Raw genomic sequence first — 17,217 nt, 5'->3', positions numbered from 1 at the left:
TTAACATTAAAAAATGTTGATATATTTTTACACCTAAAAAGTGTTAAAGTTATGAGGACAAAAAGTTAATCGCAGCCCCTTTTTTTCTCAGTATAGGGTTGCAATAACCGGGTCAATCCTTATCAGACACGCATATTGAAAGCTGCCGAGATGAGGTACCTTCGGGCGCTTAAGGGAATCACTCGTCGATATCGAATGAGGAACGTAGCCTCTTCAGTTTCTTCCGGTGTTCGTCAGAGGATTGTCTTCTTCTCAAACCAAAAAGACTAAATTTTTCTCCAAAGCTTTCAACAAAGCTTCATCCAAAGCTTTCAAGTGTTTTATAAACCACTGAAGAGAAAGCAGCAGATAGACAAAAAATTAAACTAAATTAAAATTAGTAATAATATCTAAAAATTCCCATTTCCAAGAAAGAAAAGTAAGTTTTTGTGGCTATGTGTAGTGTTAAGAGGACGAAAGACGATTCCAAATAATTCAAAAGATTGTAATTGATCCACTGACCGAGGGTTGAAAGCTTTGGGCAAAAATTTAGTCTTTTTGGTTTGAAAAGAAGACAATCCTCTGACGAACACCGGAAGAAACTGAAGAGAATATATACAACTACGTCAGATACAGTATTCGAGGAACGTAGCCATTCGTAAGGAACTAAGAGTCAAGGAGCTGCTTCTTCGGGTTCAGAGATCACAACTTCGATGGTATGGACATGTTCAGCGCACATGTTTTGTTAATGGAATTATGTAGAAACATTTTTACTTTTTTTCCTCCTCCTTTGAAACGCAGGTAAGTAAGTACAATAGCGAAGGGACAGGTAGTGTGTCAAAAGTCTTATTGCAATTATACGAAACAGTTCTTAATCCTTTACTTGGTTCTCAAGCAAAGATCTGGCCAGGAATTTAATAAGAAGGGGACAAATTGGAAACTTATACCCAAATTAAGCCGTTCTTTCGAACGCAAAGAACAATAGGATTAATCACTTTTTTTTAATTAGGAAACTTTAGGACTATTAGGAATCATTCGAGAAAATTCGAGTTTTTAGTTTTTAATCCATTTTTGCATGGATTTTAACGATTTTGATGAAGTCAACCAAAGGGGTATAAAAGGTGTCAAGGATCTGAGGAGTTTCTGGTCGAACTCCACAGAGAAAGTAGTACATCTCTTGATTTTTTCACCTTCCAAACTGAACCGGTTTCAATCGGTTATGAACCGGTAATAAAGCGACTTTCTAACCGCTAATTAATTTTTACTTGAAATTCAATTACATTCGTTCTGAAGCGTACTTTGCGTAAAGTTTTGAGTGATTTTTAAATCGGTTCCAATCGGGTGTGAACCGGTTATTAACCGATAAGTACCCGTCAAAAAATATCTGCAGATATCTTTAAGATTTCTGTAGAGAAAATCTACACCTCTACAGAATATCTGTAGATAATATCTGTAGATATTCTTACGAATTTTATTTGGGCTTGGGACAAAATTCGTCAGAATATTTCGGCAGATTTTCTGACGAATCTCTGACGAATTTCTGTAGATATTCTGCCGATTTTCTGTAGATTTTTTCTACATTCCAGACTTTCCAGACAAGATGTGTCAGAAGAGATGGAAAAATTTTTCACTGAAGTTTGCAAAATTCAATAGAGTTATTTTTTGTGATATCACGGTGTTTATATAAAATAAAGAATTCTGCGACGCCGTGTTACAAGTAGAGAAAAGTGAAGTGAAAACTTTAAGCAGAGTATCGACCTAAATTTCGTGTTTTTGTATCATTCCATGGGCGATTTTTAAAAAATTAGTATTTTTGCTCGCATCTTTTTACTTATTTAAAATGTTTAATCGGTAATGCTTGTTAAGCAGAGCATACCATTTTCTTTATAACTCCTACAGTTTCTACATAAATCAACAATATTTTTGTGAAGTAATGGACACTATGCCGATTTTCTCGGCAGAAATTCTACCGAAAATCTGTAGATTTTCTGCAGAAATTCTGCCGAAAATCTACAGATTTTCTAGCAGAAATTCTGCCGAAAATCTACAGATTTTCTAGCAGAAATTCTGCCGAAAATCTACAGATTTTCTAGCAGAAATTCTGCCGAAAATCTACAGATTTTCTAGCAGAAATTCAGCAGAAAATCTACAGATTTTCTAGCAGAAATTCTGCCGAAAATCTACAGATTTTCTAGCAGAAATTCTGCCGAAAATCTACAGATTTTCTAGCAGAAATTCTGCCGAAAATCTACAGATTTTCTAGCAGAAATTCTGCCGAAAATCTACAGATTTTCTAGCAGAAATTCTGCCGAAAATCTACAGATTTTCTAGCAGAAATTCTGCCGAAAATCTACAGATTTTCTAGCAGAAATTCTGCCGAAAATCTACAGATTTTCTAGCAGAAATTCAGCAGAAAATCTACAGATTTTCTCTGAATACACTGGAATATACCGTTAAAATTCAAAAAACCTCAGAGTAAAATCGGCAGGTAGAATAATGATTTGACGGGTAATCATTGTCCGAAAATGGCGAAAATCAATTCTAATACTTCTAAAACTATTTTAGGGAATATTTTGACTGATTTATGAATCGGTTCAGATCGGTTGAGAACCGGTAAACGGTAAATTATGCGAAGGTCCTTTTGAAGTAGAGCATCTAAGTCATGATTTGGAGCACTTCGCAAAGTCCAGGACAATTTGACATCCCTTTTTTTGACATGAATTAGGAAAACTTGATTTTTTTATTGAAGTTTTTGCTTTCTGACTTTCATTAATTTTTAAAATTTGCAGAAAAACACATTTTTAATGAAAATCTATTTTATTATATTTTCCTTTTTAATCCAAAATCTGCCAATTTCTAACATTATTTCAATTTTTTGGAGGAATGTCGCTAAGAAAATTACGGGAAAATATGCTTAAAGATCTTCCCAATCATGCACCGGTAGAATGGTCCAGAAACTCTGCAGTTCTCACTTCCTAGCTCTCCTCCACAGGTCTCAATTAGTTTCTCGACTTTGTCTTCTCCAAAGCTTGCACTCAGGCCACCCTTCAGGGCATCCCATTGGAAACCATCATCAGTTAGGTAGCCAACTTTTCTGGACATGCAGTCGGCGAAGCACCCGAAGAAATCAGTAACGCTAGAAAAATTACCACCTTCAATTTCAACCAGCTGCTCATCAGTGACTCCGTCTTCCTTGGCACAGGATACAACGTGACCAAGAGTGAGGACTTGTGCATTGCTCTGCAGAATTCAAGGAGTTAGAACCTGTCTAAATGGGATTTGAACACAATTCTTCCCTACTTACCATGGCAAACATTGCAGAAGCAATGACAGTCACAATGATGATCTTCATTTTCACTGATAAAATAATCTGTAGTCACTCTTATTTAAATGAATTATCTCTGAAAATCTCAGGAGAACTGACTGATTTCCATCGGATTTCTTGACATTTTATACCTTACTAAAAAATAATAAAGTACTTTTTCCGATCACAAAGTTAGTTACAAAAAAGTTATAAGATTGTTGTCATTGTCATGTAAAAATTGCCTATAAAATTTCAACGTTAAAAATATTTTGATACTTTTTCTGATCACAACAAAAAATATATGGCGAAATCTCCCAATTAACAAAGTAAATAACAAAGTAAAATTAAATTTTAACAAGACACTCACCTCAGACATGTCAAAGCCAAAAAAGTAACTATCCACAGGTCTTCGATCGGCCTCAACATTGCTCAACACCTCTCCAATGTATTCAGCAATAAAAGTCCCTTTAGGAATCTCCTTGAGACTCCTGACGCCCCATTCCTTTTTATCTCCCACAACATTGAACACCTCCATTGGTACTCGAATACCATTCTGAACCACGCGATTCTTGCAGAGAATCTGGCAAGAAAAATAGAGAGAGGTTTGATGGGGTTTCTTGATACATTTTCTTTCACTTCTTGTAATGACTTCAAAGTGTTGTGACATGCTAAAGAATTCCTTCTTAATTTGTCGGTGAGAAGCAATTGAGAGCATAATTTCGCAAGAACCGCTTTGAACGACAAGGCGAGGAGGGAAATTGCAAAGAATTTTCTGAATTAAAGACTTTGCAGAATGCAGAATCGAGTGGGCAAACCGGGATTATTTACCGCCCTGGGCCAGGGTCAGTGTCTTTTTAATTTAGTGACTAGAAAAACATTGAAAATAACACTATTATAAAATAATATTACTTCAAATAAAAATAAGTAATAATAAAAGTCAAGTAACAATCAACATAACTTCCTAAAGAAACCCTAAAGGTTTATTATCTGTTTAATGCTGTAAAAATGTTCATTGCAAAGGTTTCTAAAGATGAACCTTCTAATTGTCATTCACATTTTTGTGTCGAGTTGTCAAATATAAAAAAAGGCTCATTCTTACTGAATTCTATAATTAAAGGCATTATTCACGCTCTTAACCCATTCCTCACCATTGTATTATACATCATACGCAAATTGAGTGATTTTTGATGATTTATTTCTGGGCAATTTTTATCCGAATTGCTGTCGGGAATGGAGTAACGTTAGTTATTCAATTACTTGAGAAAAATAGTCCGACAGAGATGAAAATACATTTTGTTATTATTTTCTTGCATCGCGAAAGGTCATGCAAAATTTTTGCTCAAAATGGCGGACGGAAAATACGACATTTCGTCGAATTTGTTAAAATTGGCCTCTTTCCTCTTTCCTAATTTGAATTCTTTGCCAATTGGTGTACTTGGATAGTCACTCTATCTAAAGCAATATAGTTTGTAATGAATTAATGCACAGAATTTAAATTCAGTGACCGTTAAGACGTGTGTTTGACAGAGGCTCCCCGCGCCCCCATAATGGATAAAAACATTTCTTTTCAAAAAATTCATCTATTAATCTGTAGGAAATTAATCCCAAAATATGAACATTCTATCTCAAGTATTTCTGGTACATTGACTGAATGGGTTAAATAAGATCTCTGGCAAAATGTTCTGCTGTCCGTAATACTTTCATAAATTCTAGCACTTATTGATGGCCTTCTCCGATTCGGTCTCCTGGATTCTTGTAGTTTCAGTAACAATGAAATGCTAATATAGGTATTTTGACAAAAAACCGCCCCGTGTGAAAAAGTTATCTGAAGGTGCAATTCCAAAATCGATTTCAGAGTAGTAACTTGCCCAAATCCAATCTAAATTTATCTGGCTAGAATAATCCACTTAGATTTTGTTGACTATTTTTATTAAAATACTTTTTTTCACTATTATATTCCTAAGAACGCATGATTTATGTTATAAAATTGCATATAATGATCTTTGTAAAGCTTTATTGTAGAAGTATTTGACTAAAAATTATCCCATTTTTTGGGAATTGAAGATAAAATGACCGAGATCTACAAGATGGTATGGTCGCCATCTTGATTTGACGTTTCTGTGCGCAATTTTGAATAACTCTCAAAGCCTAAAACTGGTCCGATTGGGTTAAAATTTTAGTATGTTGTAGCTGATGTCAAGGCCTTTTCACAACATTTATAAAATCCGACCTAGGTCAAGCGATTGTCTGGATATAAGGGCTCCAACTTCAAAATTTTGACATTTTCATGAATACAGAACTACAGGGAGCTTCTTTTATCAAAACCATCACAAAAAAGACAGCGCTATCGTTAGGCGATGAGATCTAACAAGCAAACAAAAAGAAATGTAATGTTTTTGTTTATAACTGCGTATTATTTGAGAATCTGAGAAACTGATTTCACAAAGATGAAAAATAAAAAATTAAATAAATGCACTTTTCGTTTATTTTTTAATTATGTTAGAGTAAATAAATATATAAAAGTCTCAATCAATTTTAATGGTTACTAAGGCATTTCGTTTAGGTTTCAAATATTGAATATTAAAAAATAAAGACCGCCAAAATATAAGTAATTACAAAATTTTAAAGTTTGAGCCTCTGTATCTAGGTAGAGGCTTGAGGTAGACTAGAACATAGATACATTCTAAAAAGGTCTTGATATCAGCTACAACATACTAAAATTTCAGCCCAATAGGAAAAGTTTTAAGTTTTGAGAGTTACCTGGTGGCAATGAATGCAAACTCATTCTGAAATTTTTCTGTCTTTTGGTGTTAAATCTGTAATAAGGACATTTCAATTTGATAAGCTTAACAGCAACTTGTAGTCCAAGAATATCATTTAACTCAGTGTCCTAAATTCTGTCAAATCTTTTTTACGTACCCCCAATTTGCAATCCGGAAGCATAACTTGCCTACAAATTGTCAAATTGTCAAAATATTCTGTCAAATTTTCTCTTTAATTCGTAATCTGGGAATCTAAATTAAACTCAAAAGATTCCTAACTGTGCTATCACACTAGGATTTTTTCAATTTGTAAATTCAATTTAATTTTCAGATGAATTGTTCTTATGCTTTATTTTGCATTAAAAATCATCTGAATTGATAGATTTTTGCCTTTTTATTGATATAAACTAAAACTTGGCCCACCAAAACATGTTTAAATATGCTAAAATAGCATAAATGTGGTTGCTCAAATTAATTTCAATTCAGCAAATTAAAATGTTAAAATTGCTCAATAATTCCAATTTTATTGGACTTAGGCGATATAGGTACTAGGGTGTTTCAACAAGGTAAAAAAAAATTTGGCACTATTCTTAGGGTGCTCTATGAGACAAGAAAGTTTTTCTTCGACTACTATATGATCAGACGCTGTTTAGAGGTGGCTGGAAGACCTTCTCTGTAGAACAATTTTGCTAAAGCTGTCTACACACTAGGCAAATTATTGCAATAATAACATTTCAAAGTGAGATTGAAATAAAACTTCAATATTGAAGAGAATATTGAAACCAATATTTCAATATTTGCCTACACACTGAAAAAATTGACTTCAATATTACAACTTATTAAAATGCCATTCTAGTCAGAGATTCAGTTCCTTTCAAACATCGAAAAACTCTTGGAATTAGCATGTTTATGAACAGGAAGACATTTCAGAGTATCATCGTAGACAGCACCAGAGAATTCTGCTGCATATCCTGCTCAATTCTTCCCAGAAACCCATCTTTGTCAGGACTTCTCCTCTAATTTCCCCAGAAAATCATAGATCTTCTGGGATTCTTTTGTATCTTTTGTCAAATACGCCCGGAATACTCATGTTGGTCAGAAGATTTCTCCTGGTTCCTCCAGAAAATCACAGATCTTGTGGAATTTCCTTCTGTATTTTGCCAAGAACACCCAAAATACCCAAGTTGGCCAGAAGATTTCTACAGGTTCCTCTGGAAATCACAGATCTCATATGATTTTCTTCTGTATTTTGCCAAGAACACCCAAAATACCCAAATTGGTCAGAAGATTTCTCCTGGTTCTCAAGGAAATCACAGATCTTCTGAGATTTTCTTCAGTATTTTGTCAAGAACACCCAAAATACCCAAATTGGTCAGAAGATTTCTCCTGGTTCCTCCAGAAAATCACAGATCTTGTGGAATTTTCTTCTGTACTTTTTCAAGAACACCCAAAATACCCAAGTTGGTCAGAAGATTTCTCTTGGTTCCTCCAGGAAATCACAGATCTTGTGGGATTTTCTTTTGTATTTTGCCAAGAACACCCAAAATACCCAAGATGGTCGGAAGATTTCTCCTGGTTCCTCCAGGAAATCACACATCTTGTGGGATTTTCTTCTCCAAAATACCCAAGATGGTCGGAAGATTTCTCCTGGTTTCTCCAGGAAATCACAGATCTTGTGGGATTTTCTGTGACTTGCTGGAGAAATCAGGAGAAATCTGCTGATCAACTTGGGTATTTTGGGTGTTCTTGACAAAATACAGAAGAAAATCCCAGAAGATCTGTGACTTCCTGGAGGAACCAAGAGAAATCAGATCATAAACATAAAGAGACCATAAGCATAAAGTAAAAAAAATACACAAATCAAAAAAATATATAAAATTAAAACGGCATGAAGCCGGAATCGAACTCGTAACTCTCTCAATGCTATTATCTTGACCGTGTGCACTGCAGACACTGAAATTAATATCTTCTCTGTCTTGTATTTCCTTTTTTTGGGTTTATTGGATCTTGTTTAAATTAAAAAAAAAACAGTAATAATATGGAATTCTAGCATAATTGTAAAGTGTCAAATGGCATTCAAAAAGTTCAATATCAAATCTCGGGGCTTGCATAAGTGAGAATTTTTTTCTGAAATTTTTTAGCTAAGAATCGTCAAATATTTCAATTTTATCTCCTTTGAAAACACTTTTTTGGGAGGTTATATTTTTACCTTCAAAGCTGTCAATAAAATTAATTGGCTGTCACTTTCACTTGGGTTTTTCAACAGAAATAAACAGTAACGGCGTTATCACACTTGCACATTAAAATTTTAATGTGATTCACATTAATTCTCGCTTGTGAGCGTTCAAATATGTTATTCGTGTCTTTGAGTCACTTAATATTTGGGGTTTTTCTATTTATTGATAAAGAAGTGGACTTGGCTTGCAAAAATAAGTTTAAATTTACCTAAAGCATAAATATTTTTTCACATTAAAAAATTAAAGAGAAAATCGCATTAATTTTTCGCATTAATGCTATAAATCAATTTATATCAAATTTTGCGGGCCAAGTCTACCTTTTTATCAACAAATAGATCAAATTTTGAATATAAAATGATTCAAACACAGAAATTACACATTTGGACTCTCACCAGCGACAATTAATGTGAATCATATTAAAATTTTAATGTGCAAGTGTGATAACACAGTAAGTCTCCGACAAGTTCAAGTTTCTTGTACTTACTTTGTTGCATCCGCAAACGTCGTTGCATTCAAAAATAATGGATGGTTCGGCAAAGTTGAAATCGCTGCTGAGCCTTCCTTCGAGAGTGTAGCAGTTCTGACTAGATTTCCTGATGCACCTGCAAAGATTTGTCGTGCAACTGCAACGAAATGGGAAAAAAGGGAATTGAAAAGTGATTCTTGCCGTTCTTCCCTCATCCAACTCACTTATCCCCGCAATCGCAAACTTCCATCCTGGCCAGGCGATTGTCCATTTGCACAAGTTCCTCCACTACAACTGGCTTCGTGATGTACTTGAAATTGGGCTTGGAAACGTCCCAGAGAATCTCTTCGGATCGTCGTAGGACATTCCGTCGGACAATCTTAACCATGGGAATGGGAATACTTTCCCGGCCATTTGTGACATCCGGACAGACAATCTGACTCACAGGAGACGAATTCCGGGCCTGCATTAGAACATTGAACTGCATAATGCGAGCACATTGACTTTTGGTGTCCGGAATGCATCCAATTGCCGTTTCCTCGGTGAAATTCTTCACATGGACATCCGATCCATTGGCCAGAAGCATCAGGCACATCTGGGTATTGAGATGTCGGCAGGCAATGTGAAGTGGAGTGTCCCCATTGACATTCTGATGATTGAGATTGGCATTTGTCTGCAGAAGTGGCAGCAGAGCGGCTATTTTATTCGACAGAGCTGCCCAATGCAGAGCTGTATTATTCTCAAAGTCACAGATGGTAGCATCAGCTCCCAAGCCCACCAGATAACTCTCAATGTTCACATGGCCCAATTCTGCTGCCCAAACCAGAGCTGTCCAATTCCCATTGTCCACATCATTGAGAAAATCCATAAATCTCTTCCCGTCCACCTTCTTCTTGTACCACTCCAGAAGAATCTTCGTGGCCCGGATATTGCCAGTCTTTGCCGCCAGATGCAAAGCTGTCATCCCATCGGATCCCTTTTGGGTAATCTTAGCCCCATACTGCAGCAACAATCCCAGAATGTCAGTCTTATTGCCACTCACTGCACACATAACGGCCGTCTGGAACTCCTTGTCCAGCATATCGATAAATTCAGGCGCAGAGAATCGACAGAGGATCAACTGAGCCATGTCCAAACTGCCACAGTGACAGACAAAATGCAGACATGTTCCGAAACCAAATTCCTGGCTAGGAGCTGTAAAATCGAAACCCTGCACAATGAACTCAGCCACGCGATCTATATCATCATTCTTGATAGCTGCATGAAGATTCTTTGCACTCAGAGCTTCCGGAATGGCAGTATTGTTGGCCTGCTGAGATGCTTTTATGAGAATATTCATGATATGATCAGGAATTGATCTTCCACTCTCACTAACAGACTCTTCCAAAGAGTTCTGAATGTCACTCACGGCAATTGTCAATGGAACTTTTGTGCATCTCCTGAAAAAGGATGGTATCATGGCAGAGAATCTCCACTGAGAGAAATCCGAAAAAGTTAAAATAACATTCCGGAAATGTTTATTTTACCCTGCAGTATTGATCCGAAATCTGTGTAAATATTACACTATTTAGGTGCATTAGGGGTTAAAATTACCCTTTTTCATGTTAATTTTACCCTTAAAAAGGTGTAAAATTAACATTAAAAAATGTTGATATATTTTTACATCTAAAAAGTGTTAAAATTATGAGGAAAAAAAGTTAATCGCACCTTCTTTTTCTTTCTCAGTATCTGGAAGATGGTGCAGAGTCCAGAATCGTGAATTAAATTACTTAGACATGCAATACAGCGCGCACGGAGCGCACGCTCTATCATGCAATTGCACCGGGTTCGAATCTTCTTTGTGTAAAAATGATCGTCAAATTCCAAAAACTTTAGAAATAAAAGAAATAAATGTTGAGTGCTACACCACGTTCGGTGCTGCCCCAGTTTCTTCTACAATAAATTTCCTGACATGCTCATTTCGAACCTCAAGGTTGCCTAAAAAGAATACTATCTTCCCCGCTGAAAGATGGAATTTATTATAAGTGTAAGACAATTCCTGTTAAATTCCGTGGAATTTATAGGGAATTCCCTTCCAAATTCCAATGGTTTTCCACGAGTTTTTTTTTCCCATAAAAATTTCAATAAACTCATTGAATTTTAAAATTCAATTCCATCTGAAACCCTGGCCATGAAAATATTCGGTTTTGTATTAAATTTGCACTTAAGACTTATACTTCAGTCGAGATAGTTTACAAATGTCAAAGTTGCATAAAATGCCCATTTATGTTTCTATAAATGTTTCGGGCATATCGTATTGAGCGATACAAAAAAAAATAAAATAAAAAAGCAAATTGAAAATAAAAAAAATGATTTTTTTCGAAAAACTACTGTTCGCGACTAGTGCCCGGCGAGTGGCCTTCAAAGTTGAAGCCAATTTCTTATTTTCACATACAAATGCGTATAGGAATTTTTCTGCACTCATGATCGTTATGCTAAATATTTAAAAAGTGAGAAATTTTTCCGTATTATAAGATACCTTTCCGTATGGAGGGATAAATAATATACTAAATTTTTGTTTAAATAAATTTTTTCCTTGGAGCACTGTGAGCTGACTCCGAGATCAATTTAGGAATTGGCTTCAAATATCTCCATATAAAAAGGCCAACTTGCCAGACGCTTGGTTCGCGCACAACCAATAGAATAATCGTTAGGGGAGACCGGAGAGGTTTGGGACACTTTTTCATGTTTTGATTTTGAGACACTATTCCAAAAAACCACGATAGTGTATTACAATTTTATGCGGTCTATAGAATACTTATGGGTATTGACTTTATAAAAAGTACTCAATAGAACTTGGAAAACAACAGAGTTTTCTTGGAGAAGATAAAACATTTTACTTGACGCTTCGTCCCAAACCTCCCCGATGTGGGGCAATATGGGACGCAAAAAGGGATGTTTGGGACGCGTTTTCTCTCGCATAATTTGTATTACTGGAACACGTTAATTAATTTTAAATACCAGATTAAAAATATTTCTGATAGAAATAAAAATGTTTCATCTTTACTTAGAAATTAATATCAATTTTATTTGTATAGTAGAGTCATTTATTGTCAATGAATTATTTAAAGTAATTTCTTCTTATTTTCCATCTACCTTTCTTTTCTTTTTTTATTCTAAATATTGCAATCATGATTATAAAATTCCTCAGGCGAGTAGATTTTCTTGCAACTCTTAGTTTTGAACTCATTGATGAATTCCTGTTTGATTTTACAACAACTGTATTGTACCTGTTTTCTCATTATTTCTCTGAATTATCTCTCGCCTTGCCTTTTCTAGAGAACTTGTTCGAGAAATTTTCGAAAAAATTAGTTTCTAACTAGATTGGGCAAAGATCGAATATCCTCTGAGAAGGAAGTATTGATTCTCAAGACTTTGATGGTTTAATTGTCCCTGTAGTTAGAGAAATCTGCTGCACTGATAAACTTTGCACAAGAGGGAGATTTCCAGTAGAAACTGGGCATTACTCTTCATTTTGACAATAAACAATTGCATATCACCTACAATCTTGTCGAAAATCAACGTCCCATTCATCCCCATTTAGGTGTCCCAAACATCCCCACGTGTAGTTTTGGTATTTAAAACCTTTATGTAAAAAACAAGAGCGTATAATCTCTGAATCTTTTATAAAAATATGTTCCCAGATTACACTGCTACCTCATGAGATAAAAAAGTTTTGATTATATATCGCTGATATAAAATACAAAGAGCAAAACTGAGACGTCAAAATATACGATTTTTATCAATTTAAAAAAAAAATATTCATAGAATTAAAACAATAAAACTGAGGATATCCATTCTTTTAGTCAAGATACATCTTAATATTGCCTACGATACAGTAATGGTTAAATCCCATTTATTTTAAAAATTAATTGAAAAAATCGCCTTGTCCCACACTACCCCTGTCCCAAACCTCCCCGGTCTCCCCTACAATGAAATAAATTTTTTCAAGCCACTCCGCTTTGATTAATGACAGATAGCCATGGCAGTAACTATTTTTCGGATGATAGTACTATTGTATTAGCCAAGACACCCACCATTTTTGGTTAATCATGGCTATTGAATTAACCAAGACACAAACCATTTTCCGGGTGGATTTCAGCTCAATTCGGCACAGTAAAAAGCCAGTAATAAACCTAGATCAGCTTATAAAGGTGTAATTCTTACATTGCAAATTCAGTTTGTAGGCAAACTTGAAGGGTTTTTTTCTTTTGGAACTAATGCTAATTTGGTACAATTTGCACAAAAATATAGGGTGGAAGGAACACCTATTCATACTTTAAGAACTCGTGTCAGGGCCTATTGACTCCTTACTCTCTACCATTTGGAATACGAAATTTGAACACTTATCTTTATCGAAAAACGTAGATTAATTAGAAAACACCATAATGAGCCTGATCACAAGTAGATTTTGATTCTCCAATAGTGTCTTGGATGAAAGGTAAATGGAACTCTATTTGAACAAAAAGTCGTTAAAGTTCGAAGAATTCAAATTCAATTTCGAATTTTCATACTAAATTTTCGAACAAGATGGGGAAAAAATATCAAATATCACACTAAAAAGCTGGCAAAAGAGATACTCAGTGATTATGGAGTGATTAAATACTGGGGCGAGAACAGTAAACGTCGTTGTTCAGTTTTTTTCCTAACAACAATGTGAAGACCGTCACATTTTGACACTTGAGCACTTCGAAATTCGAACAGGATGTAACTTCCGCCACCTTGCGAAAGTATTAAGAAGTATGAAAGTCTCTTTTTTGGATCTTCAAATAGATTTTCGAATTTTTCAAGATCTATTTCTGTACGGAAAGAATACTTACATTTTATTAGATACATCAAATAAATTTCAATATTTTGACAAAAGTGTCAGTAGGGGTTCCCTGTCGAAGAGGTGTTCACTCGACCCTATATGAAAATTTAAAAGTCGATAATTCCGGCAACTATGAGAGATAGATGCCTCAAACTGGATATCACATTAAAGTCTCCTTTAGGTTTGACTATGTACGAAATTTCACTTAAAAATGAAGAAAATTAGGTGAGAAATGCAAGAAAATGCAGACCGCGAAAATCGGCGGAAAATTCCGCAGTCCGTGAAAATCCGCAGCCAATTTTTATTTGACCAATTTTGATTTTTTCTGACCATTTTTAATTTTTTACTGACTTTTTATTTTTCACTGATCACTTTTTATTTTTTTACAGACGATATTTTTTTTACTGCTCATTTTGAATTTTTAGCTGACCAATTTTTATTTTTACTGACCACTTCATTTTTTTACTGATCGTCTTTTACTTTTTACTGAACAGGTTTTATTTTTTGCTGATCACTTTTTATTTTTGCTGATCATGTTTCACTTTTTACAGACCGCTTTTAATAAAATACTGTTCTTTCGCTGAGAAAAAAAGAGGGTGCGATTAACATTTTTTTTCAGAACTTTAACACTTTTTAGGTGTAAAAATATATCAACATTTTTTAATGTTAATTTTACACCTTTTTTAGGGTAAAATTAACATGAAAAAGGGTACCTTCAACCCCTAATACACCAAAAACAGGGTAATATTTACACCGGAATGTTATTTTAACTTTTACGGATTTCTCTCTGTGTTTTTATTTGTTTACTGCCATTTTTTAACGTTTTACTGCCCTTTTTACTTTTACTGATCTTTTTTTTTATTTTTGACTAATCATTTCGATTTTTTTACTGACCAAATTTGGCTTTTTGTAAAAATATGCCTTTTTTTATTTTTATAAATCCTAATTCGACCGAAATAGTTTTCGAAAATAAGCAAATCTTTTTTTGTGTTTTCGATTTTCATTTTGAGAAGCTATTTTTCGTAGTTTTAAGTAGAACGTAAATCAAATCAATGGAGTCAAGAAAAATTGGGCTTCGTTAATTTTGAAATGAGAATTTTTAATAAAAAAAAATTAAAATTGATTTTGGGAAAAAAATCTAGAAAAGAAACAATAATATTTTTTGACAAATATTTTAATTCGAAAATATTTGAGTATTTATGTTAACCCTTTAAGGACGATTGGAACACCGGTGTCCCATAAAGAAAATAATTTTTCCTGACTACCTAAATTTATTTTTTTCTTATGTCTGTACATAATTGTAAAGTAGAAGGTTGAAGGAATCTAGAATATTTTTTGCAAGTCTAGCTATTCGCTATGTAATAAATATTTAAGCTAAAAAATGGCGAATTTTGAAATTCTCAAATTCATAATTGATTTTAATTTTTTTTTTATACTTTCAGTTATTTTTAGGCAACACCGTTTTGAAAAAAAAACTACAATACTCATACGTAATATTTTTCACTAAAGCGAAAAATATCATTCATTGGTATTGTCAGAAAAATTATTTAAATTTTTGGGCTATTTTTGTCCCTATCGTTCATAGAAGCACAAAATACACTGAATCAGACTCTGTTGGACTTTTCGAGGTTAGACGTAAAACTTATAATTGATTATGTTTCTCAGTTTAATTTTTATTGTTGATTTTCAGTCCGTAAAAAGTGTCTCGTCATTAAAGGGTTAAATAATTATAAATATCACGATAAAATATTTCCTGCATTCGATTTTTTTTCAATTTTTTGTGCAGATTTCTTACTAGAAGGTTTATTTCTGAACCGATCTCGTCAAGATTGGATTTATTTGAAAGGTCTTGGAATTTTCAACACGAATGAGGCTTTTCAATCGGAAGAAAATCGGTTATTTATCCAAAACACTGAAAATTTTGAAAAAATTACTGGGTTTGAGCATTCAGCGAAGTTTCCCTTGCCTTATTTTTTTTTAAAAATTTAATTTTAAATTGCGCATAACTTTGCAAGAAGCAAATTAAAAAAAAAATAAACCTGGAAAAATCTTTAATCTATAAAATTCACAACTCTACTTACATGAAGGTTTTTTGGCTGGGATAGAAGACAATCCGGTTGTCGCACTTCAATTCAATCCTCACTTCCTGTGCCCTTGTGAGTTCCCCACAATGCAGACACATCACTTGGCTCCCCTTCCTGCCCTCCTCCAGGACACAATCCCTGTGGAAGAAGTGCTTCCTGGGACAGAGCAGAACACTGCCCTGGCTGCAGAAAATGCCACATCCTGAGCAGCAATTGTGATTTAGGAGGCGTTTCCTGTGACTGTCGCAGAGTACCATGAAGCAGGCTCGGGTACTGGGTCTCCGGATGCAGATATTCTCATCCACTTGATTGCAGCATCCCACAAATTCCGATTCAAACTGATCCACTGCATTGCAGAAGAGAATGTCTCCCTGGGGATGTGGATAGAATCTAGTGTCCTCCTGGCAGAGGCACAGCATTGAATTTGTGGGATTTGCCGCGGGATTGGGTTTGTCATCGGGAATTTCCTGATTTGTCTCACATTCAGCCTGAGGATTGGTCGTTTTGAGGCCCAATTGCTCAAAATGCTGAGCCTTGCGAGACAATTCGGCTTCTTGAGCCTCTTCTGACACCTTTTCCCGAGACGACGACTTCCTGTCACGCGTGGAAGTTGGAGCTGTGGCGAGATTTTCGCGTTCTCGCCAGAGAGCTTCGTTGACTTTCACTCGGGTATTGTGAATCTGAATACCTCGCCTCAGGCGTTTATTGGCAAGGATTTTCTCAGTTGGCTTCACCCTTCGGGGTGGCCTCTGGCTGAGTAGAGTGCCTTCTGGCCGGGATACTACCACCGGAGGAGGCTTGGATTCCTCTTTGGCATTCCTCCTCAGGGGCTTTTTCTTCGGCAATGGCGAATCTGCCTTCTCCGTAGACCGCCGGGATGTCCGACGTTCCACCTTTACCTGAGTCCCCTGGAAGATCTGGACACTTTCCGGCTTGATATCAATGAGATTCACAGAACAATCGCCCGCGATGTAGTTCACATGAATATTTGTTTTTTCCTCAGGTTCCTGCGGTTTGTTTTGACTCTGAGTCTTCCTCAGGGCTCTCCTGGTGAGTTTCATACGTGCCCTACGGAGCTTCTTCAGCCCTGTAGGGTTCCCGGACATGGGATTCCGGTACAATTTGACAGGCTGATATGAAGCCCCATCGTCATCCTTTCCCCTCTTTACCACCTTCTTCTTATTCGAGGCATACTGATTGTGATGCAGACTCCTCCATTTGAGCGTCCTGTCCCCATTTAAATCTATTTTAACTTCCTCCTGATGATAGTTGAATGTCGATGACATTTCATTGAGTAAACTGTCGATGAAATCACCCATTTTCACCCCCAATTATCCACTGATCCTCCCAATATTCACACACTTAGCACACCTAGAGGTCACAGAACACTAACTATTCACTTAACCACGGATTTCATGCTCCTAAAATTGAATAAATCCCCTTTTTCCTGTAATTTTGCAAACTCAAGGGGTTAAACTTCCAGTCCTTCCAGTCACTTTCCAGGCAACTTTGACAGGATTCCCGACCGTTAACCAG

At 35.4% G+C, this 17,217-nt stretch overlaps 1 protein-coding gene across 2 annotated transcripts in view; it reads right to left on the bottom strand.

Annotated features, from left to right (window-relative positions):
* LOC129803662 (histone-lysine N-methyltransferase EHMT2) overlaps positions 1-17,195 on the bottom strand; it is a 50,581-nt gene extending 33,386 nt beyond the window's left edge. The window contains exons 1-4 of one of the 2 annotated variants that reach the window (XM_055850381.1): positions 15,679-17,195; positions 8,973-10,187; positions 8,767-8,905; positions 3,651-3,863 (exon numbers count right to left, since the gene is read on the bottom strand). In XM_055850381.1, coding sequence (XP_055706356.1) covers positions 3,651-3,863; positions 8,767-8,905; positions 8,973-10,187; positions 15,679-17,000 — 2,889 coding nt within the window. In that variant the 5' untranslated portion in view covers positions 17,001-17,195. The remainder of the gene's footprint in view (positions 1-3,650; positions 3,864-8,766; positions 8,906-8,972; positions 10,188-15,678) is intronic. The other variant, XM_055850382.1, reaches the window with a different exon arrangement.
* Between the last annotated feature and the right edge of the window lie 22 nt (positions 17,196-17,217).

Source organism: Phlebotomus papatasi, chromosome 2, assembly GCF_024763615.1.
Source record: "Phlebotomus papatasi isolate M1 chromosome 2, Ppap_2.1, whole genome shotgun sequence".
In the NCBI taxonomy this organism is placed as follows: Eukaryota; Metazoa; Arthropoda; class Insecta; order Diptera; family Psychodidae; genus Phlebotomus; species Phlebotomus papatasi.
This window is presented reverse-complemented; position numbering and strand designations above follow the sequence as displayed.